Source organism: Nelusetta ayraudi, unplaced genomic scaffold, assembly GCF_046127955.1.
Source record: "Nelusetta ayraudi isolate G7.1 ecotype Tasmania unplaced genomic scaffold, CSIRO-AGI_Nayr_v1 ptg000096l, whole genome shotgun sequence".
In the NCBI taxonomy this organism is placed as follows: Eukaryota; Metazoa; Chordata; class Actinopteri; order Tetraodontiformes; family Monacanthidae; genus Nelusetta; species Nelusetta ayraudi.
Genome location: NW_027466146.1, coordinates 868,532 through 890,275, shown reverse-complemented (window position 1 = coordinate 890,275; position 21,744 = coordinate 868,532). Strand labels below are relative to the sequence as shown.

Below are 21,744 nucleotides of genomic sequence, written 5' to 3'. Positions count from 1 at the left end.
TTCAGAAAACTGCCTTAACCTGAAAGGGGACGTCCTCTTTGCTTCTACCATATAAAAATGTGGTCTTTTCTTTTAGTTCATTTTGAACGTGCGACTGGACTACAGGATCTCCTGCCTGCTTTGTATTTTTAAACAAGAGTTTGATGAGAACAACCCTCAAGTGGACAGCGCTGCCATCCAAAATGGCTTAAATAACGTCACAGGTCAGACACCAAGTATAATGGGCTCTTTCCTCAGGTCTGCTGTTATTATTTAATAAAACAAATGTTTTTACTTTATTATTTTAATTAATAATATGTCTTTTTATAACTAGGAAATTTTGATTTTGAGAACATTGAAGAGCAGGCAGAGGGAATATTTGGCGGAAGGTAAATTAAACATTGATTAAACAATGAGTTTTTTTCTTGAACAAATAAGCGAGATAGAGTTTGTGAAATGTGTGCTGCTATTCCTTGTTAGTGAGGAGAACACTCCCCTGGACCTGGATGACCACGGAGGGCGAACCTTCCTACGGGTCTTACTGCATCTGACCATGCACGATTACCCTCCTCTCGTATCTGGAGCGCTTCACCTTCTCTTCAGGCACTTCAGCCAAAGGCAGGAGGTCCTCATGGCCTTCAAACAAGTAGGACTTGTTCCATTTGTTCATCCTACCTGAAAAGAAACATGCCACTGGATTACTCAGAACTTCACAACCCTGCTCTCTTCACCTGCCCTCAGGTCCAGCTGCTGGTGACCAGTCAGGATGTGGACAACTACAAGCAGATCAAGTCAGATCTCGACCAGCTGCGCTCCATTGTGGAGAAGTCAGAGCTGTGGGTTTACAAGAGGCAGGGCGAGGACGGGATGGACGGAGATGGACCTTCAGAGTCTGATAGCAAAAAGAAGGTATAGTGTTTGGAAAACTGTGGAAGAATGAACATGTTGAGGCTTAGACTTCTGCTCCTTATCACTCCTTATTTTACAGGGAGACTCGCCCGGTTCCGACAAAAAGATGGAGGATACCAGCAGTTACAACTACAGAGTGGTGAAAGAAGTAGGTCACTGTTTATTCCTGAAAACTGTATTTTTGTGGGTTTTCTTTTATCGTCGCTTGGAATAAAAATAAGGTGCTGTGTGTTGTCAGATCCTGCTGCGTCTCAGTAAGCTGTGCGTCCAGGAGGGAAGTTCGGGGAAGAAGAGTAAGAAGCAGCAGCAGAGGCTGCTGAGGAACATGGGAGCTCACTGTGTGGTGCTGGAGCTCCTGCAGATCCCCTACGAGAAGGTGCAACTGGTTTTTGTAAATTAAAGAACGAGGCTTTGAAGCTTTACATTTTTATTTTTTTTTTTTTACATGTTTTCGTGACACATGATCAAAAAGTGAATAGTGAAAATGTTACGCTTCAGGGTGAAGATGTCAGAATGCAGGAGATCATGAAACTGGCTCATGAGTTCCTGCAGAACTTCTGTGCAGGAAATCAGCAGAATCAGGTTCTTCTCCACAAGCACATCAACTTGTTTCTCAACCCTGGGGTGAGTACTGACAATCTATGCCAGAGATTGACTCAAGCCATGATGAAGCATCGAAATGTTAATGCCACATTACCATCATTTAGGAAGACCAGACTCACCACTCAGCTTTTTATTTAAGTTCCCTCGTTTATGTCCAACTCCGTCAGATCCTAGAAGCGGTCACCATGCAGCACATCTTCATGAACAACTTCCAGCTGTGCAGTGAGATCAACGAGCGAGTGGTGCAGCACTTTGTCCACTGCACGGAGACTCATGGCCGACACGTGCAGTACCTCAAGTTCTTGCAGACCATCGTGAAGGCCGAGAACAAGTTCATCAAGAAGTGTCAGGATATTGTCATGGCCGAGGTGATAAATCTGTTCAACAAAATAAAGCTGTCCTGTTCCACTGCAAACCTATTGTGGGAAGAGATCTAATAGAAAAGCAGTATGATGATGATTCTTTTGATGTTGGTAAAACGTAGTGCATTTATAATGTTATCTACTGAAACCTTGTATTTCCCCAGATGGTGAACTCGGGCGAGGACGTGCTGGTCTTCTACAATGACCGCGCCTCCTTCCAAACCCTGGTTCAGATGATGCGCTCAGAGAGGGACCGCATGGATGAGAACAGCCCCCTGGTGTACCACATCCACCTGGTGGAGCTGCTGGCTGTCTGCACCGAGGGCAAGAACGTCTACACGGAGATCAAGTGCAACTCCCTGCTGCCCCTGGACGATATTGTGCGGGTCGTCACACACGAGGACTGCATTCCTGAGGTGAGCTGTTTGGAGAATGTTTTTATGACTTTATATTTTTAAGGCTATGCAGACTGTAATCTCGGCACTATTAAGGCAATTATTGGAGTCCAAATTAAAAATAATTTGGTCTTTTGTATATCACATCATTTATTGCATCATATATTATTTTGCATCACATATTTTACATTATATTCACGATATATTGCCATTTAAAGTTGATATACTGTAGCGGATGATCCACTCTGATGAATAATCAGTTATTTACATTATCAATGGCTCATAAATTCTACCAGATGTGGGTGCTACCTTCAATTAGGCAGGTGTTAAACTTAGCTAACATGATAAACTAAACATAATAAACATAAATTAAACTTGCATAATAATTTGTGAGGTAACAAAGGCTTGGTATGATGCAGCCTCGCTGACCGTCATCCTTTTTTTTCCATTCCGTTAGGTGAAGATCGCCTACATCAACTTCCTGAACCACTGCTATGTGGACACAGAGGTGGAGATGAAGGAGATTTATACCTCCAACCATATGTGGAAGCTGTTTGAGAACTTCCTGGTGGATATTTGCAGGGTAAGCCACATCAGACATGAGCGTGGTGGCGTGCTGCCGGTCGATGGAGAATGCCATCTCTATTTACGTTACACAACCGGTTTGTGTGATAAGGTGTCATGCGGTGACCTCACCTGTGGCCCACACGCAGGAAGTGCGATTGAGCGGCTGCGCATCATGCTAACATCTCCTCTGTCTGTGCCTAGGTGTGCAACAACACCAGTGACAGGAAGCATGCAGACACCACGCTGGAGCGTTATGTAACTGAGACAGTCATGAGCATTGTCACATGCTTCTTCAGCTCTCCTTTCTCTGACCAGAGCACCAGCCTGCAGGTAATGCGGACTGCAGCATGGCAGTGGAAATACTCGCAGCTTTTGAAATGCTGAGTTTTAAAAAAAGTATTATTATTATTTTTTTTTTTACAAGTAATTGTCCATATTCTCAAGCATTTGCTATAAAAAATAGGCCATTATTTTTCCGATCTGTTTAGATGGCACGGCATATGTATGTAAGTAACAGTGACTCCCACATAGTTTCCCAACCGCCGGTGTCCTGTCATGAGGCTTTTACTGTCAGGAAGTACACTTTGCTGTGTGGGTTTACGCATTTTCGTAGCTTAGTCAGCACACAGACTCAGTTGTTCCCAGATCTGTGGGTGTGTTGCACAAGCTCTTACCAAGACCCTGCAGGATCGCTCCATTTTCCAGACGTCGATGAAGTAGCTGTATGTTGCCCGTAACTCCCCCAGTATTATAACACTTCTACCCCCGTAGATCATCAAGTATCTGGTGCAGTATCTCTGTTGTGGTGTTCACCTACCCATCTGTTGCACTGTCTCCCTCATTTCATTTCCCCCAAGTCATCTTCTGCATTCTAAGATTCATCAGCCATGCTCTTTTACATTATCATATTACAAAAAAAACCTCTTTCTCCTGCAACAGGCCGCCATTTTCGGAAAGATAACGGAGGTATTTACTATATTTTGAGCTGTAGCGAGCTGATAGGTAGACGTTCCTGTGTGGTGGTAGGAACCAAGTTGCATTCTGTGTTAAACACCGTCTATGATTCCAAAACATTGGTGGCAAACACACAGAGATGAATTACACAGACTGGCATGCAAAACTAAAAATGGAAAGGACAAGCTCTTATCTTTTGCCTTCTGCCTGTCTTGCAGACCCGTCAGCCAGTATTTGTTCAACTGCTTCAGGGAGTGTTCAGGGTCTACCACTGTAACTGGCTCAACCCTGTCCAGAAGGCATCGGTTGAGGCCTGCATCAAAGTGCTGTCAGACGTGGGTAAGATGCTCTCGCCTCGCCCACTGTGCCATATTTGTATTGGCGTTCCATTAAAATATCTTGTTTTGTTTTTTTGTTTGTTTCCCAGCAAAGAGCAGAGCCATCGCCATCCCAGTGGATTTAGACAGTCAGGTGAACAACCTGTTTGTCAAGTCCAATAATGTTGTGCAGAAGAGCATCCTCAACTGGAGACTCTCTGCCAAGAACACCTCCAGACGGGACTCTGGCCTGACCTCATCCAAGGACTACAGAAACATCATTGAGAGGCTACAGGTCAGCCAAGTGACATCATGTATTTTACTTCGAATATGTTGTTAAATCAGTGTCATTCTCTGCGAAGTTTTCTCAGTCTGATCAGCTTTGCTTCCATTGAAGCGTTCGATTTAATTGAATTGCAATTACAAAAAAAACTTGATTATTTGCCCGTGCACTTTCTACTGACTATACAAAATGATAGAGTTTGATTACTTATGTCAAAAGTTGTTGCTAACAGTTCTGTTGGTTCCTGCCAATGTTGTCGTGGTTGCAATTTGCAGATTTAAAGATCAAAGCATACTTACAAAAGACACTAAGGTAACGCAGCTTCGGCTCATTGTCAACAGTTTGCAGTATGGGACTGACTAAGATTTGATCCTAAGATTTGATCAGATCTCTGAAGTGGAGTAACCAGTAGTCAAAGATTAAAATCAAACAGGGCGTGGGGGGGAAGAACTAACGGTCACATCCCTGTTTCTGGTAAAGCGTGACTCTGGATTCACTGGAAAGCTAAACAAGCGCTGACTAATCTCTTCCCGCTCAGACATCAACCCTGGTCACAATGGAAACCCAGCGATAACCATTTCAAACAGAATGGGCGGTCTATTTCATTTCAAGACCAGCGGGCTCATGACGTGCAAACACAGTTACGACCATGAAGCAAGTTGTTATCATAAGCGTCTTAATGAGCTGGATCAAAGGTCTTTTGAAAAATGAAGAACTGAAGCAAAAACATATAATGCTGCAATGGAGGAGATCTGAAAGATATTTTTTATTTATTTTTATCATAACATTCGCTGCAGCTTAACCTCTGATTCCTCTCATGTATCTCGTGTCTGGTTGTGTGTTCTTTCCTTTTGCAGGACATTGTGTCTGCACTGGAGGACCGCCTGAGGCCGCTGGTCCAAGCCGAGCTCTCCGTCCTGGTGGATGTTCTCCATCGGCCAGAGCTGCTCTTCCCTGAGAACACTGATGCTCGCAGGAAGTGTGAAAGTGGAGGGTTTATATCAAAGTAGGTTCAAGTCTGCAACCTTCCAACACACATCTTTCCAGAATTATGAAGTAATACTTGCTTATTTTAATTTTAGGCCTACAAAGCATGTGTCTATTGACACCACCGTCATGTCTACTATTACATATAATACATGTATACATTATAATATATGAGCACCGTGATATAATGCTATAATGATCTACCTTTATCATGCAGGATAAAAAGAAAATTTTCTAAACAACAAACCCAACACTTAAAGTTTGGCCAATGTTTGGCGAGCTACTGAGAAGTTCCTTAAAAACAAAGCCAAGGACTCCTCTCCTAAATCACTGACACACTGAAGCCTTTATAGAAAAATTTTGTTGTGCCTGATAAGAGCTTAGATAGGATTACCGGAAAAAGCAGGCGAGTCACACAGACCTGCTGTTGTTGAGAGGATTATCCTACTATTTATGGATTCCTCTGGCGAGGACAGTTGTTTGTGGAGACTTTTGTCTGTCTCTCAGGGGTTTTGCGTCCTCAAAAACATCTGTTGTGATCTGGACACTTTACCTCGCTGCAGTCCTAGCCATTTTTCTTTGCGACCAATTGTGCCAGTCTGTTCTGAGCTTCCAACAACAATGCATATGTGCATAAAGCCCAGTCACAGCGTTGTCTTGTAACGTGCCGTTCCTTCAAATGCTGTAGTGAGTTGGAGGCAGAACTGCTGCTTTCACCAGACTTTGTCTCTCCCTGGCCAGACTGATCAAACACACCAAGCAGCTGCTGGAGGAGAATGAGGAGCGCCTGTGCATCAAAGTGCTGCAGACACTGAGGGAGATGATGACAAAAGAACGGGGCTACGGGGAGAAGGTATCTATACCTGCTGTTTTCATCATCCGCCTGTGGCTGTACCCACGACTCACCCACACGTTAGATAAAACACTGCCAACGTCTCAGGATACAATGTTTCTACCCCCTCTGCAGCAAATTACTGGAAGGCATGAGATCAAAATGCACTGAACTTTAAAAAAAAAAAAAAGAAAAAAGAGAGAGTCTGACTGACCCCAGCAGCAGTTGGCTCTGGAGACCATGAGAAAGATCTATACGTTTTTTCATCAAGTTCTGTATTCGAAATCAGTGCAGCCAACAACGATTGTTTGATTTTTTGATTTTTTTTTTTTAGAAATGCGTGTGATATTTGCCTCTCCCCAAACACAACAACCAATTTGCACATGATTACCAGATTTATCGACGTGCATGCTTCCAAGCTTCCCCCTCAGACATTTAACACAACATCCACTGGTTACTAATATCCTCATCCTCTGCTACTGAGCTGCTGTGCTAATCCACAACTAATTGTGCAATCCTGTGCCCCGTCTCGACAAGAGAGGCACTGCCTCTTCACGTGCGCAACCAGTTAAGAGCGGCATGATGGTCAACGTGAATAGTCAGATAATTTATTCTATACTTTAGAAACCTGGAACTGTCACCAGCACACACACATTTGCTTCCAAGAAACAGAATTTTCTTTGAAAATGTAAACTTGAGACAAAAGGGTGCAAAGCACACACTGAATTCAATCATCTAGATACAAATGAATGAATGAATAGATAAATAAATAAATAATCTTGATTTAAGTATATTAATGCTTAAATAAGAACTCCCACTTAGAATGTTGGAAATACCAGAACTTCAAATTTCCTCCATCGATCATATTCCAGATTCTGGGGAAAGCCAATCATTCCCAGTTTTTCAGTTTCCTAATTCTTTGTTTTGAAAAAAAAAATAATGAAGGAAAATTGTTGATATTGCGCTGTTTTACGGATGCAAGACAAAACTAAATGATTTCACCTAAATATGCAACAAAGCAGGCAAAGGTTATAATAACATAATATTAAATAGTCAATAGTCAATAACTGCCAGTCAATTATTATAACAGGAAGTAGACAGAAATAAGATGTGAAAAATCTATATGCCTTGACTCTCCAGGATATTGCACAAAAACAGAACGAGATGAGATGAATGGTTTTATTAGAACCTGGTGTATTACGTACTGATGAGTTTAATAAGAGTAAAGCACATTGGTTTTCACATGTGCGTTATTCGATCGGAAATGATGAAGAGCCACAGGTCTGCTTGGCCAGTTGTCTTCTAGCTCTCAGCTCTGAACATTCTCTACATCCTCTGTCTGTGTGAGAGGCTTCAGCACCATTAGCACTTTTAGCGCCGAGCCTGACTGTAACATCATATCCAGCACTACTAACTCTGCCCCATATACTTCTTCTGTTGCAGCTGATAACCTTTGATGATGAAATGGATGTGGCTGAGGTTGATCATTTTACTTACTACTGTGATGTGTACACATGATCTGTGTCCCACTAACAGCATAGACACGCTTTGTTGACCTACTAGCAGCATCAGCATCCTCATCCGTGACACCCGTCGGTAGCGTCACCCACCCACCCATCCATCCATCCATCCATCCACCCACCGATCCTTCATTAATCCCTGCTGCGTCCCTGTCAGATCTCCATTTTATAACACAGCGTACTGCCACCATGTGTAGTTCCAAGATGTGCTTGTCTGTAGTGCTCTGTTTCTTCTTCTGTTTATTTTTTTTTAGCCGTCTGGGCTGCTTTTGTGTCGCTGATAGCAACTAAGATTGCCGCTCACAGTTGTGTCAGAGAATCTCTTCTCTCTCAGTGATCTTTCTTCATAATTCCATTGAGAAGCTTTTTGGTGCGTCAATGTTATATATGAAATTGAATTTCCTAAATTTCTCCAAATCTGATTTTTTTTTCTGTTGTTGTTGTTGTTGTGTTTTTTTTACTCACGCTGTCTTTGGTACTTTTATGATGGCGGTCATAGTCAAGGAGTTTGATCCTAACTCCCTGTGCCTGGTGTTAGTGTATATATAGATGGTGATACTCCAGCTAACAGAAGGCTAGCCGAATACTTGGGGGACTTAACTGTGTGCGTGCATGCGTGTCATGGATCTGCATTGCCAAAATGCATTGGCGGTCGCGACCCGTGGCCTTCAGGAAGTGGATATAAACGTCACCTTGCGTGTCAAACGAGGATAAAGGCTGAGCCGATGTGCCAGACGGCTCGTTTCCCACATCTGTGGATTCATGTCACGTATCCATAGCTTAAAGTGCCCATAGGAAACATTTAGACAGGGGAGATCTGTTTGAAAATATGCATTTATTCCAGTGAGTCTTCAGGATAGTTCAGCCATGAGACAGACATGAGCTTGGGCCTCTCTGTTGCTACCCGACTGACCAGTGGAGAGTCACAGTGCGCGGCGATGCCTCCCTGAACCCAGACATGTTCAAACAGCCGCTACAGTGGGATCCATCCACACTTAATCCTATCCCATTAGCAGCGACTTTGCTTGCTGACGCGGTCTTGGCAAGGATGGATGCCAAGTTGAAATCGGAGCTGCTGACCTGCATCGGCAGGTCTGACAAAAGCTAAACCAAAAACCGTTTGGGGCGATTGGACTCGCTCGCTCCGAGGTTTTGACGTTTGCGGCTTTTTTCACGCCGACGGTCCGTCCTCTGAAAGGTGAATTGAGCACTCGCCGCAAGGAAAGACACAATGAAATGTGGAAAAACAGGAAGTGCACCAATGGTTTAATCAAGAGAGAGTAGTAATCACCAGTATGGCGAACAATGGGGCACTCTTGCCAGGAAGCTTCACGCTGGCTGTTTCCTTGTTGTGTGTTGCTCTCAAATTTTCGTTCCTCCCTCCTTATTTACACCACTCGGCGGTGTCGCAGTGGAAACCCCCTGCACACAAACAGCCCTGTTCTTCTTCAATACTGGAGCCTTTGTTCCATTGGCTTGCCCCCGATGTATCCTAAATATGCACACATGCACTCACTCACGGACACACACACACACACACACACACACACACACGCTCACACTCACCCCTGCAGCACATGCTGCGTGTCACTCATTCCGCCGCACTAATATTAACAATGGCACACAGCGTTCTCTCTCTCTCTCTCTCTCTCTCTCTCTCTCTCTCTCTCTCTCTCTCTCTCTCTCTCTCTCTCTCTCCGGGCTGGCTGGCCGTGCATGTGTGCGGATCTGTCATCTGGACGGAAGACAGGCACAACACCAACTTCCTCTCAGCGCGGCAGCGAGATAAATCGGCGCGGTGGCTGTTATGTAAGCGGCCAGTGTTTAGACCGCTGCTCTCTGACCTACCACGACGCACGCTGCGGCTCCGGCTCCCGCCCAAAGTTCTCGAGGAACGAGCGCAGCTGTCACTTTCACTACTGTTTGACAAGAGCCCCGGAATAGTTCCTGCTCGTCGCATCATGCCCAGTCTGGAAACCCGACCGACCACGCGTGTTCTCCAGGGGGGGGAACACGCCCCCCCCCCCCGAGCGGAGGTTATCTCGCTCTCCCACAAATAGAAAGATGATAAAAGTGCCTCTGTGTGTTTTCCCCTTTGTGTTTCTGCGTGACTGCGTGAGGTTGGAGGAGGTCAGACGGAGATGATATTTTATTCTGTCTTTATTTCTGATGATGCAACGCAAACGTTTGCCGAACCCACACACGAAGTCAGACCTGCATCAGGGACTTTACGTGGCCCCTCATTTCTTTTCCACAGCGGCAACTTTCAAGATTACTCACTTCTTTGACATCCTTGTGCATTTGTTTGGACTGCAGCCTCATGTCATTTTTTCCCTTTACAAATATTACAGTTATTTTTCTTTTGTGAGTCTCTTCCGAGCGGTTTTCCTCCCCGTCTCACTCTTGCTCTCTCTGCCACACTAGCTCTGCCAGCCGGCCTCAGATAACCCCTCCCGGTTCCCGGTACCCGGCAAACACGGGTGAAGTCAGGAGACTCCAGGTGGCCGTTCTTGTTCCTGTCAACAGGGGGCGCTGCACACCCTTCTCAGCCACTTGCAGGGCTGTCCCAGTTTCCTTAAGTTAATGCTGCACGATTCTTGGACTCCAGCCAGTTCTCAGGAAGCGGTTACATAAGAGCCAACAATTTTCTTTTCTACTTTTTTTTCCCTCTCTGTTTTTCCCAGAATTTGAGCTCAGCGCTCATGTGTAACCTTTGCTGGCAATTGGCAAATCAAAAAACAAACAAACAAAAAAGAAAACAATAGAAATGTCAACCGGGAGACAGTTGAAGCGGTTTGTCCTCACCACGACGCAGACATGCGGCCTGCAGAGAGTTTTCTCTCTTTTTTTATTTTTGTTTTTTAAATGGCAAGAGCAACACTTCAGTCAACTTTGCACATGTTAATTCTTGCCAGCTTTTTTCGTGGTCGACAGAGTGCTAAACAAAAACCGTCCCTCTGGCCTCTTTACTGGACGACTTGTAATAAAGAGAAGCCGGTTTCCTCTGTGAAAACCGGCCTGGACGAAGGTGTGGCGGTGCAGGCCTGGCTGCTTCTACCGTATGTGGATATGGGTCAAAGCTCAGAGTGGTGTTATTCAACAGGAGGGTGTGATAACGCATCGCAGGCCCTCCGACGTCCCCAGACGAGTATGCCGTTCTTTGCTGTAAGTGACGTCATGTGACGGCCGCCTGCCGGGAATCAGCCTACTGTACATTTGTGTTTGTGTGGCGCCTTCATCCTTGCTGCTCCTCCTGCGTGAAACTCATTATCTGGTCATCTTGATGTAAGCTGACGAGTTCAAGGGCGCAGTTGAGATGCTGAGTGCGTCAAGGTTTTCAAGGTGGAAATCCGCGTTGACGTGTCGACAGCGGCTTGTTTCCTGTAGATTCCTATCGAATTTGCTTATTAATCAGCATCAACGCTTGGCACGTATTTTACGAATGAGCTCCCCTCCTTGTCCGTTTGCCTGTCTGTTTAATTCTGGTTTTATATGACATCATAATTCAGTTAGGTACGTATACATATGAATAATTGTTGAGCGTTTTGACGCTGTGACTTTTGTTTGTTTTTCCCCAGTGAACTCACTTACTAACCACAAACACAAACCCACACTTATCATGATTTTGTTTGTGGGATATTTATTTTTCTCACTTTATTCTTGAGTTCATGCTGCTGTTTCAGTTGTAGCAGTTTAAGAGATGCATTTTTTTTTTAAATTGTTTTGTTTTGTTTTTTTAGTTACAAATTTTTGATCTTTTTTTTAGATATTTCTAAAGGCCAGCAATAATGATTTGTTAGTAAAAAAAAAATAAAAAAAATATGTATATATATATATATATATATATATATATATATATATACATATATATATACATATGTCATATATTATCTAAAAAAAATAATTTTTCACATTTTCTGTTTAATCACAAATAATCATAAAGTTTTTTTGTTTTTTTTTTAGTATAGGTTAAATTCTTAAAACAAAATGCAGTACCACTTGGACAAAAAATTCTGATGGAAATTACCTCTCAAGTCATTTTGTTAGAGTAACCAATATGTACATTTTTCAGAGTGTATATATTGGCTTGTAAATATGCAAAGTCGAGTGCATATATCTGCTCTTACTTTTTGTCGTGTCATGTCGGGGGACTGACCCTTAGCACCAGACGGCACTAACCACGACACTGTGGCACTGTGGTAGAACTTTAAGCGAAGGTCCCTGTGTGTTGCAGAAGAGTCATAATGTTTAACACTTTGGTTTTTAGATGTAGAGCTTCTGCTTTCCTGCTGCTTATCATGCAAGCGCCATAAAGAGTCACGCCGCAAAGCATATCCAGATGAAATTATGCAATGAGCGATCCATTATCACCAAGTTCTCTGACTGCAACATGCTTTCATGGCTCTATCAGTCATGCACATTTACAAGCTGTGCATGTGACTTAATCTTGGCCAGCAGTAGAAAGCAATGTAGCATTAGATAAGCGCCTAGCTGCCATTAAGGATGGTTCTGAGGGATTTCTTCAAGTGTCTTCTTTTTTGTTTTGAGACATCATAACTAATTCAGCATCCTCAACTTTCTGACTAACACCATCCTCTTATTTCCAATCAGCTGGCTCCCCCACCCGAACCTGAAGTCCCTGCCGAGGTGTGTTTGAGTCCCACATTGCTCTGCTTGTTGCTAATATGGGTCGCTGCCGGTCAAAAATCACCCGTCACATTCAGAGACTGACTCCATCCCATTGCACGGCTCAGTCGTTTCAAGAAAGAAAATAAAAAACAGGCCTCTTTTATCTGGCCAGATAAGAGTTGCAGCCCAAGTCGTGCTTCCTCTTTTCAAAGGCACAGTCGACTGTGTGGCTCTGTGGAACTTGAACTGTGCTACGTAACGGCCCCTGTTTGTGTGCACCGCCTCCCACTTTGGCCAGTCATCAGTCTCCCACCTCTCTCCCTTCCTCTCCTCGTCTTTCCATCCGCTTCTTGGGTTTTGAGCAAAGTCCAATTTCTTGACCCTCTTCTAGTGGGGTTGGTGGGGGGGCGGGGGGAGGGGCGGAGGGGGGTGTTGAAGTCATGGCTGAGGTGTTTTTCCATGCCAGATTGGTGCTTTACAGTGTGTGTCAGTGGCTCACAGCTCCATTATGTAACCTGGGATAAGTTTTTTTTTTCTTTCTTTCTTTCTTTTTTCCCCCTCTCATTTTCATGATTTGTCCTGCTTGTCAGTCTCTTATGTAAATAATTATTTTTGCCACCATGACTGGGATGGAGGCAAAATTTTAGGAAATTACAAAGTGGTTTTTCCTACTGTGGACTAAAGGGAGGGTCTGTTCTGAGTTTTAAGGTCTACACAAATGCTGAAAAGCTGATAGACATGAGTTTGACTTAAACTAAGAAGTGAACCAAATCACTGGTATGTTTATAATACCAAAAAAAAAGAAAAAAAATAATTTCAGTCTTTCCTTGCATGAGGCCTTGCATCATTTTTAGTTGACCTCACTTCTTCCTTGACAAAACCACTTCCCTTTAAAAACAGCACGTTTTACTTTAAAGCTACTTTTCTGCATGCTGGTGGAGTAACTAATATGCACTGTAATAACACCGTATATTCTTTTCTAATTTCCTTTCCTTATTTCTGTTTGGAACTTCTTTTTTATTTTATTTTTTATTGTTTGCTTTCTGTTTGATCTTATTTTCATTGCTTTCTACTAATTCACCTCACGTTTTAAGGAGCTTGATCCCACCCAACCACAGAAGCAGCTGGAGGATGAAAAGAGGGTAGGTACCGAGTTCGCTCTGACTGTGGTCCGGTCCAGGTCTCCATCTTTACGCACTGCTTCCACAGCATGGCACTGACTCACTTCCTTTTAATGTACCACTATGGAACATGTGAGCAACATCATGTGGTGGTCATTAGCTTTGTCTGATCATCTCTTTGACGGCTGGAGGGATATTTTGGTCCAGAGGGATGATTTGGGTGCGCTGACCCGATTATACACCAAGGCAGAATGGGAAAGGACTGAACAACAATATATGTTGAGACTGGGGAGTTCACAGGGGTCTTTGAGATTAGACAGCAAAGCTGAAATAATTGCTTTTGGCTCAGTTGTACTTTCATGTCTTTTCAGGACAACCTGTTGAGGTTAAAATATTCCACTTTCTATCTAATTTCATGGTTTTTTTTTATTTGCTTTTTGAATTTTTAAATCTCCCAAGATTCACATTATATTTTTGTCTTTCGTCTGTCTATAAAGTCAATGAATTAACCACTATTAAATGAATCCTAACTAATTCACCACTGTTTTGACAGTAACCACAAGAGAAATGTCCATCCTTTACTTATTTTCATTAATCAAACTTCAAAAAAATTTACAAAAATACACATTTCCTGGGAATGTGTCCCAGCCAGGTGGATTTGTTTGTTTTTTTTTGACTGTGTGTTTTTTGGTTAGGAGGCGTTAGGTTTTTATACTCCACTTGAGTCTGAAATACAAAATAAAGATCTTACAGTGGGTCCAGTATGAGACCGTACACATCTTATGATACAACACACAACACTGAACTTGGGGAACCGTCTCCGTCTCTGTGAATTCAACTCTTCTCCTGACACCTTCTGTCGCTGGCAGGGCGAAGCTTTGCGGCAGATTCTGGTCAATCGCTACTACGGAAATGTCAAAGCCGGCCCAAGGAGAGACAGTCTGACCACCTTCAGCAACGGCCCGCTGGCTCCGGGAGGCCCGGGGAAATCACCCACAGGTGTGTAAAACCATGTGTCATCAAGACGGCAAGATTGAAACGACTGACTTGCTGAAAATTGGTCATTGCCATTTCAAGCTTTAAGTTCAGAAAAAAAAAATGAAATGATTTAAACTCATATTTCGCTTCAGGAAGACGCGTTTTTCTTTAGCCCCGTCTAACCTCATGGTGACCAAATTTACATAAAAAAAAAATAATAAATTAACTTTGTAACATAGGGTATTTTTTTTAAACAGACAAAAAGTTAATTGTGTATAGGAGAGTGTTTGTGGATGACGGAAGTTCCCCTTGCGTGGGAGATGTTTCTGTTTTATGAAGACCGATCGCAACAATAGTCAGCAGCTGTCAACGCTTTCCATTTGACTCGGCTGTAAACAAAACGTGCACGCAGCAGGCGTTCGCCCACCTGCACTGCATATTTGCAGCATATTTGTAGTGACTGCGTGATACAGATAAGAAAAGAGACACGCAGAAGTCAACGCGCTTGTGATTGCGACGGCAGCCTCCGTTTGTCATTTCACAAATCTTACCACGATCAAGGTTGACCTTCACAAAACAAAAAAGATTGTTCTGGCACTGACATTTATTCCTTCCCTGCCTCTGATCGCACTCTGGCCGCCGTTGCCTTCGAGCTCAAAGGGAGGAAATGATGCGATCATATTCACAGACATGGCCTTGTGCCCCTTTAAGCCCTCAGACCGCAGCTCTGCTGCTGTGCGGAGTGCGGGCCGTGTCGTTGCCAAGCTACCAGAGAGCCGTTGTCCATCTAGAATGGGATGTGTTGTTGATTCAGTGTCTTGCCCGGCCAGAGATGGCTCTGATGGTTGCTGTTATGTCACCACTGGCTTTTCTGGCTGCTGGCGGTTACCCGCAGCAGCAGCAGCAGCAGCTGCAGGGGTTAATATGTCCTTTAGGGTAACAGAACTATCTGGGATGTTTTGTGCTGCGACTTGAGTTGAATCTTTAATGAAACAAAAATCTGTGCTGCCGCGCTTGAAGCTAAGACAAATGAGTGAGATTTCAAAGTCAATGTGATTGATTGATTTTATCTTTGGATCAAGACAATAAAAAAACAGTAATCCAAATGATGACATGCAAAAGTGCTGTACTTATTTCCAGCATGGTGTAGTGACCCTCATGCCTAACAAAGTTACTTCTTTATGTCTTTGCACAACATTTTAAATTCTGAAGTAAAATTGAAAATACAAAACTTCTGTTTTACGATGTCATTTCTGCTTGCATTAATATTGTTGAACATGAATATGCATCTATAATTGACCCAAGGCTATGACGTGCTTGACGTGTAGCCTGTCTGAAACACAAATGCATGGGAATGACGAGTTCCTTCACCTCTGTGACCACAGTTGTCAGCTCTGGGGTCGGAGGCCGCGGGGAGCTGAGCTTGGCAGAGGTCCAGTGCCACCTGGACAAAGAGGGGGCTTCGGATCTGGTCATCGATCTCATCATGAACGCCACCAGTGACAGGATCTTCCAGGAGAGCATTCTGCTGGCCATCGCCATGCTGGAGGGAGGAAACCCAGTCATCCAGGTGAGCTGGTGGGGGTCAGTGGGTTGCAGAATGTTCAGCACAAACACTTCAGGGGAAGGAAGGCCAGTTGCATTAATGAGACCCAGCACTCCCCTGCATAAGATTTAACACGGTGGTCAAAGAGACATGGGCAAAAAATAACAATGTGGAGAGTTTTTCCAAGGGTCGGGATTGGAGTAAGTCAGCACTTCTTTGCTGCCAGGACTTAAAGTTGTTGCTCCACGCTGTCAATAAACGTCAAAGATAGAAGAAGGACCAAGGGAGCGTTGGGACCTAGGCTTATTTTCAGATGCAAACCTAACAGTCAAAAGCAGAAAGTGCCCTGACCTATTTGAACATTTTGACATTTGGAGTTGTGCTCCAAAGAGGAACGTGGCAGAGGTAAAAAAAAAAAAAAAAAAAAAGAAGAAGAAGAGGGGAATTGAGGAGAGCAGCGGAAGAGGAGGAGAGGTCAACGCTTTGCAGCCGAGCACGTCATCGCGAGACAGCAGTTGCTAAGGCAACTTAAATGTCTATTCCAACTTCCCAGCAAGAAGGTGGTGGTTGGCTTGCGGGGGGACCTGCTGCGCGTGCAATATTTCGTCTTTGAGTGCTTTGTTTGTCTGCAGTGAACTTGCATGTGTGCGTGCACAAATTTGTGAAGAGGCTCCGTTAGCAGCGTTTGCAAGCCCTCTATGTGTGTATTCTGGTTTTGTGGTTTGTGTATTTGTGCTCTCCTGCACAAACACGCTTGTTGCATAATAGGTTCTTATTTGCATAGCGTTGTTACACAGGGCGGGATTCTTTTGGAATCTGTCAATAGGTGTGTTGTCACGGTCCTCCGTGCTGGTATGTCAGGTTTTGTCTCCGGGAATGGAGGGAGCAGCCTTGGATTGTGGGTCAAGCTGGTTTTATTTGAACTGACCACAGTTGGCTGGAAGTTTCATCTCGTCAGGAAATGCAAGTGGTCGACGGCACTCATGACTTTGAGGAAAGTGTAGTTCAGTGTCTTGCTTTAACCAAAGACTGTTCTGTGACGTGTGTCGCTCTCTCCCTGCAGAACTGTTGTTTCATAAGATGGACTAAAAAGCAGCCAATGTGTGCTGTGTTTGCCGACATCACTTATTTACCAACATGCAATGCAATTAGCATTTGAAAACCGGTTTAGAATCGCAGAGGTTAAGAGTTGAATTACCCTGTGAATCATCAACCCACATCAGCCCCGCTCGTTACCTGATAAGTCCTGACTTTCCGACGTGTACACAAAGACACTCACATGACTCTTCTTACATAAGCGGCTGCCTGCCTGAACCGCCTGGGTGAGTGACGCCCTGAGCCCTGGGCCTCCTACTAGCATTCCAAACGGACTTCTTAACTAGGTCATACATCGTAAAGTCAGCAGAAGGCACTAAAAAGCAAAACATCTCCGTGGACCTGTGCACCATGAAGCTGTTTGAGTGATAACCCCCTAAATGATTTAAAGAGATCATCAGCTCATCTACCGTATTGGGTTGGCCGTCTTTTCATTTGCTAATTAACTCTTTTTTTTTTTTTTGCATGGATCAGGATATGACGAAGATGCCAGCAGCAACTGGTGGGATCTGCCTTGTTTTTTCACCTGAGCCAGCAACTAGAAGTTGGGTTGGGTTTTGTGTTTAGAGTGTCTAAGGGTGTATTCACACCAGGAAAGTCCTTTAGTTCGCTTTCTTTGGTCCGGACCAAAATACAATGTATCTTTTTTGGTTTGGTGTGGTTCCTTTTCACGATGCAAGATAACAAACCCACATGTGTGCAAAGATCGTTCAATCATCGGACAAAACGGTCTGGGGAAGGGTAACACAGGAAAATACGGAAAGTAAACAATCATGGAGCTCCAGCGTGCTGCACTCGTTGTGCTCATAATAATTTTTTTTTTTTCATACAGTTGCAAGCGTTTGCAGGAAACTCGGAGCATCAGCGGCTTTTGATGCAATGTTGATTTTATGAGGAGATGTTTACCATTTTGCAAAATCAAAGACGTTTTGCAAGAACCGTCTCCTCATTGCTCCACGTTTAACCGCGACTAATGTTAGCCTCACGGTCCGACGACGTACTACTAAACCTTCTACTATGTTAACCCATTTCCCATAATTCCTGTGGCTACGGAAGCCTGTTACGTGTAACATGAATCGAACTGCACCATGGTTCGTTTGGAAGCGAACTGAGACCACCTCTCCGGCGAGGTGTCGGACCGGCTGTTTGCTCCGCACCAGAGTTCACTGGATTGTATTCACACCAGCCCAAAAGGTCCGCACCAGGGACCTTTTTTGTTTAGTCCGAAACCAAACAAGCAGGTGTGAATACGCCCTAATTGTGTTAAATCTGGCCTAATTGTACTTGAATAAAATGCCAATCCCAGTTCATCACCTTTTAACACTTTTTTTTAAATTTTATTTATGATCAGTTTGAGGTCTTCTTTAAGGATTTTAAGCACTTTATCCCCCATCTCATACTTTGCATGGGCTGCAGGAATTGGACAGTCCGGCTCACGCACACTGTTGCTTTCTCGTCATGCTGTCAGGAAGTCTGCTGAAATCATGTTTGTCATGTGTCTGGCACATGACAAACATGACTTCTCCACTCTGCATTGTTCCATCTGTGAGGATCTCAGCCAACACTTGGAGAAGTCTGGCGGCGACACTGCAGCAAGGTAGTTTTCCAACTCCACATTTTCCGGTGGAAAAGAAGCATGAAGTGGCCTTAAGGAGCTGATTATTCACTTCATTTGGCTATAACTACAAGGCTGCAGCGCAGTTATGAAGAAGCTTCTTGTTGCAGAATTCAAGTTAGGTGTTTTTCTCCTTCTTGGTAGAGACACAAGCGAGCTTTGTTGAAGGATCACGCATGGCGCAGAGCGAATTTACAACATATCAGCAGACGCACCACATTTCCCAGTCTTACATAACAAGGGGTTGCCTGGCCCTCTTTCAGGACAGAAGGCCGCTTGTTGCCTAAATGAAAGCGGGACAAAAACACGCCTGCAGACTTCTCCGAGACTGTTTGTTTTTAAGGTAACTCAGGGTCACTGTGTGGCCATCAGCATGTCAGATAAGAGGCAAAGCAAAAGAGGAGAACAGTCTCAACATGTAGCCAGCCAGAGGTGGTTTATCAAATATGAGGGGAAAAAAATATCCTTATCACAGTTTTTCAAAATATCTTGCCCCAAAGTCTTTCACAGGACTTTATGTAACATCCAGGGCAAAGAAGAGTTGCTGGAACCAGGAAGCTGGTGCATTTTTAAATTAATTTGCTGGTTGCCTGAATATTTTTTTTTTTTTTTTTTTAATTATCTTTTGGCTCTCTGGAGTCAAAGGAAGCAGCCATTATTTCCAATGATGATGATTCGAAGATAATTTGCTGCGTCGCCCAATCACAGATTCATAGCAATAAGCTCACAAGGCCCTTCTTTCTTTCCTGCGGTCTTCAGATGTCTTTGAAGACAAAACTCCAGTGGCCTTTCTGTAAGCTGCTGCCTGTCTGTACCCACCCCGTGCTCCCGCATAGAATTATGCATTTATATAACTCAATGACAAAAGTAACAATTGACACTCTGCACTAGTCATGTGGTGGAAGTCATTTAATGGGCAATCTCATATTTGCTTCACAAAAAAAAAAGAAAGTCTGGCAATGATTGATGAAGTGCTTATACAACAGCACATTCACATGTCAAACATTAGCCACTGACCTACATAACTCATCATAAATATCCTAAGCGTGCATTGACAGCGAGATAAGACGTGACGAGACACCTTGGGCCGAGCCCTCCTGGTTTCTGTGCAGTGGCAGTCGGTGAAGCCTCGGGCTGACGCTGCCTCTTGCAGATTCAGCAGATGTTCTGCATCGTAGTGCTAAAGTACACTCGTGCATGGCGTCTGTACACCCTATTTGCACATGCACGCACACATGCACACACTCCTGGATATACTTAGAGGCTGCAAAAGCTCATTCCAAAAACAGCCCTGCGGAGAGCGGAGACACTGTGTGTGTGTGTGTTATGTAAGGGAAGAAGTGTAGACGCTGGGCTCTTCCCGCTCTGCGCTCCATCGACTCCACGCTGTCTTTGTGACATCAGATCCCTCGGCTGTCACAGGAGGGAACAGGTGCCACCACTCTTCCTCAATAGGCTTGTTGTGACATGCTACCCTCTGGCTCTTTCAAACATGATTCACCCACACACACATAGGGAAGCACCTCTGCTTCCAGTCAAGTTCATTTTACATCTGCCTCCTGGAAAGCTTTAAAAAGCTTCTGCAGAACAGAACGAGTCCCCGAAATGCTATAAGTAGCCAAGCGCTGGAAGCATCAAGATGCCAGTCCTGGTCCAGATCAAGAGCGTGCAAGGGATTCTCCCAGTGTGAGTGTTGAGATTCAGAGTGAATGCATGCATTTGAGTTAATGCGACTTAGTCTAGACAATGGCCCAACATATCTTTCCATGGTTAAAACTTTGCCCTGACTCTTTGGTTGGTTGTGCAACAATAACTTCCAGCCGTGTCATATCTTCAAAGAGCCGCTCGCTGTGGTTTCCAGCCAGGTGTGGCAGAGTACAGTACGCCGCCCAGGCTGCCCAATAAGGACAAAGATGGCTGTGTCACTCACCGAGGTGTCAGCCTGGCGGGGCATGAGATGGATAATAAGAGCGCCTGAACTGCTGGTATAAACAGGCCTTACATAACCGACTCGTGTTGATGCCAGAAACTGAGGTGGCAGCCGACCGACGAGGAGCGAGAGAGAGAGAGAGGGAGAGAGAGAGAGAGAGAGAGAGGGAGAGGGAGAGAGAGAGAGAGAGAGAGAGAGAGAGAGAGAGAGAGAGAGAGAGAGAGAGAGAGAGAAGTGGATGTGCAGGATAATCGGAGGGGAGGACCCGCTGTGCTACCATGTTGAAACTCTGAGCAGCGAATCATGTGGCTCCCTCAAGCCCGCTGGGCTGAAAATGACTGACAGCTACAGGATCAACAGAGCTACCAGGGGTCGTAATGGCCCATCAGACTGGCCTTATGCAGAACTGCCCCAGGGGTCAAGCCCAGGCAGACTCGCTGCATGGAAGAATGACTCAGCTGTCAATGTGCAGCAGTAGGTGGTCAGAATTCCACTCGAAAGCGCTGTTGTCAAAGTCGTCTGAACAGCGAGGGAAGAAAACCCTCTGGGCTTTCCTTTTAATTAGCATTTTTTGCTCATTGCTTCACCTTTGTGGTGAGTCGTGTTTTTTCACAGAAGCCACCTGCCAGTAGATTAAATGGTTAGTGATTGATCAAGTAATCACAATTTGCCATGACACCGATAACAGTTAAAAAGGGTTTAAATCTTCTGGTATTGCCATGATTTACTTGAAATCTCAATTTTGCCAAGCTCGCTTAACACCACAACAATTTTTTTAACTGTCTTAACAAAAGTTTACACTCAAAACAGTAGCAATCCCAGAAAAACTGACACTGATGAGTTCCACTTCAAGCTTCTGTTCAGTCCTTGCAGTGGATGAAGCTTGCAATCAAATGCAGGACAGGCACCACTGACTCTGCACACTTTGCAAAGAGCTGTACTTCCTGCACGACATTGCCGTCGGGCGTGTGCGACAAATAAATGTTGACAAAACAATTTCCTCGTAAAGAAAAAAAAGAAAAGAAAAGAAAAAGACATTTCATCTCCAGTCATGAGACCTTTTTAATATACTTATCTTGTAAAGCTGCTGTCCTGGATAAGTCGGCCTGATTGCGTAAGTCT

General features: G+C 44.2%; 1 protein-coding gene across 10 annotated transcripts in view; it reads left to right on the top strand.

Moving 5' to 3' along the window:
• itpr1b (inositol 1,4,5-trisphosphate receptor, type 1b) overlaps positions 1 to 21,744 on the top strand; it is a 66,564-nt gene that overhangs the window by 17,278 nt on the left and 27,542 nt on the right. For 5 of the 10 annotated variants that reach the window (XM_076047868.1, XM_076047871.1, XM_076047867.1 and 2 more), the window contains exons 24-40: positions 77 to 203; positions 314 to 368; positions 460 to 625; positions 721 to 888; positions 968 to 1,036; positions 1,127 to 1,264; positions 1,387 to 1,512; positions 1,659 to 1,859; positions 2,018 to 2,269; positions 2,706 to 2,831; positions 3,017 to 3,145; positions 3,988 to 4,108; positions 4,197 to 4,381; positions 5,227 to 5,375; positions 6,098 to 6,209; positions 14,328 to 14,457; positions 15,822 to 16,006. In XM_076047868.1, coding sequence (XP_075903983.1) covers positions 77 to 203; positions 314 to 368; positions 460 to 625; positions 721 to 888; positions 968 to 1,036; positions 1,127 to 1,264; positions 1,387 to 1,512; positions 1,659 to 1,859; positions 2,018 to 2,269; positions 2,706 to 2,831; positions 3,017 to 3,145; positions 3,988 to 4,108; positions 4,197 to 4,381; positions 5,227 to 5,375; positions 6,098 to 6,209; positions 14,328 to 14,457; positions 15,822 to 16,006 — 2,439 coding nt within the window. Of the gene's footprint in view, positions 1 to 76; positions 204 to 313; positions 369 to 459; positions 626 to 720; positions 889 to 967; positions 1,037 to 1,126; positions 1,265 to 1,386; positions 1,513 to 1,658; positions 1,860 to 2,017; positions 2,270 to 2,705; positions 2,832 to 3,016; positions 3,146 to 3,987; positions 4,109 to 4,196; positions 4,382 to 5,226; positions 5,376 to 6,097; positions 6,210 to 7,631; positions 7,668 to 12,319; positions 12,356 to 13,431; positions 13,480 to 14,327; positions 14,458 to 15,821; positions 16,007 to 21,744 lie in introns of all 10 variants that reach the window. The other 5 variants (XM_076047866.1, XM_076047873.1, XM_076047872.1 and 2 more) reach the window with 2 other exon arrangements.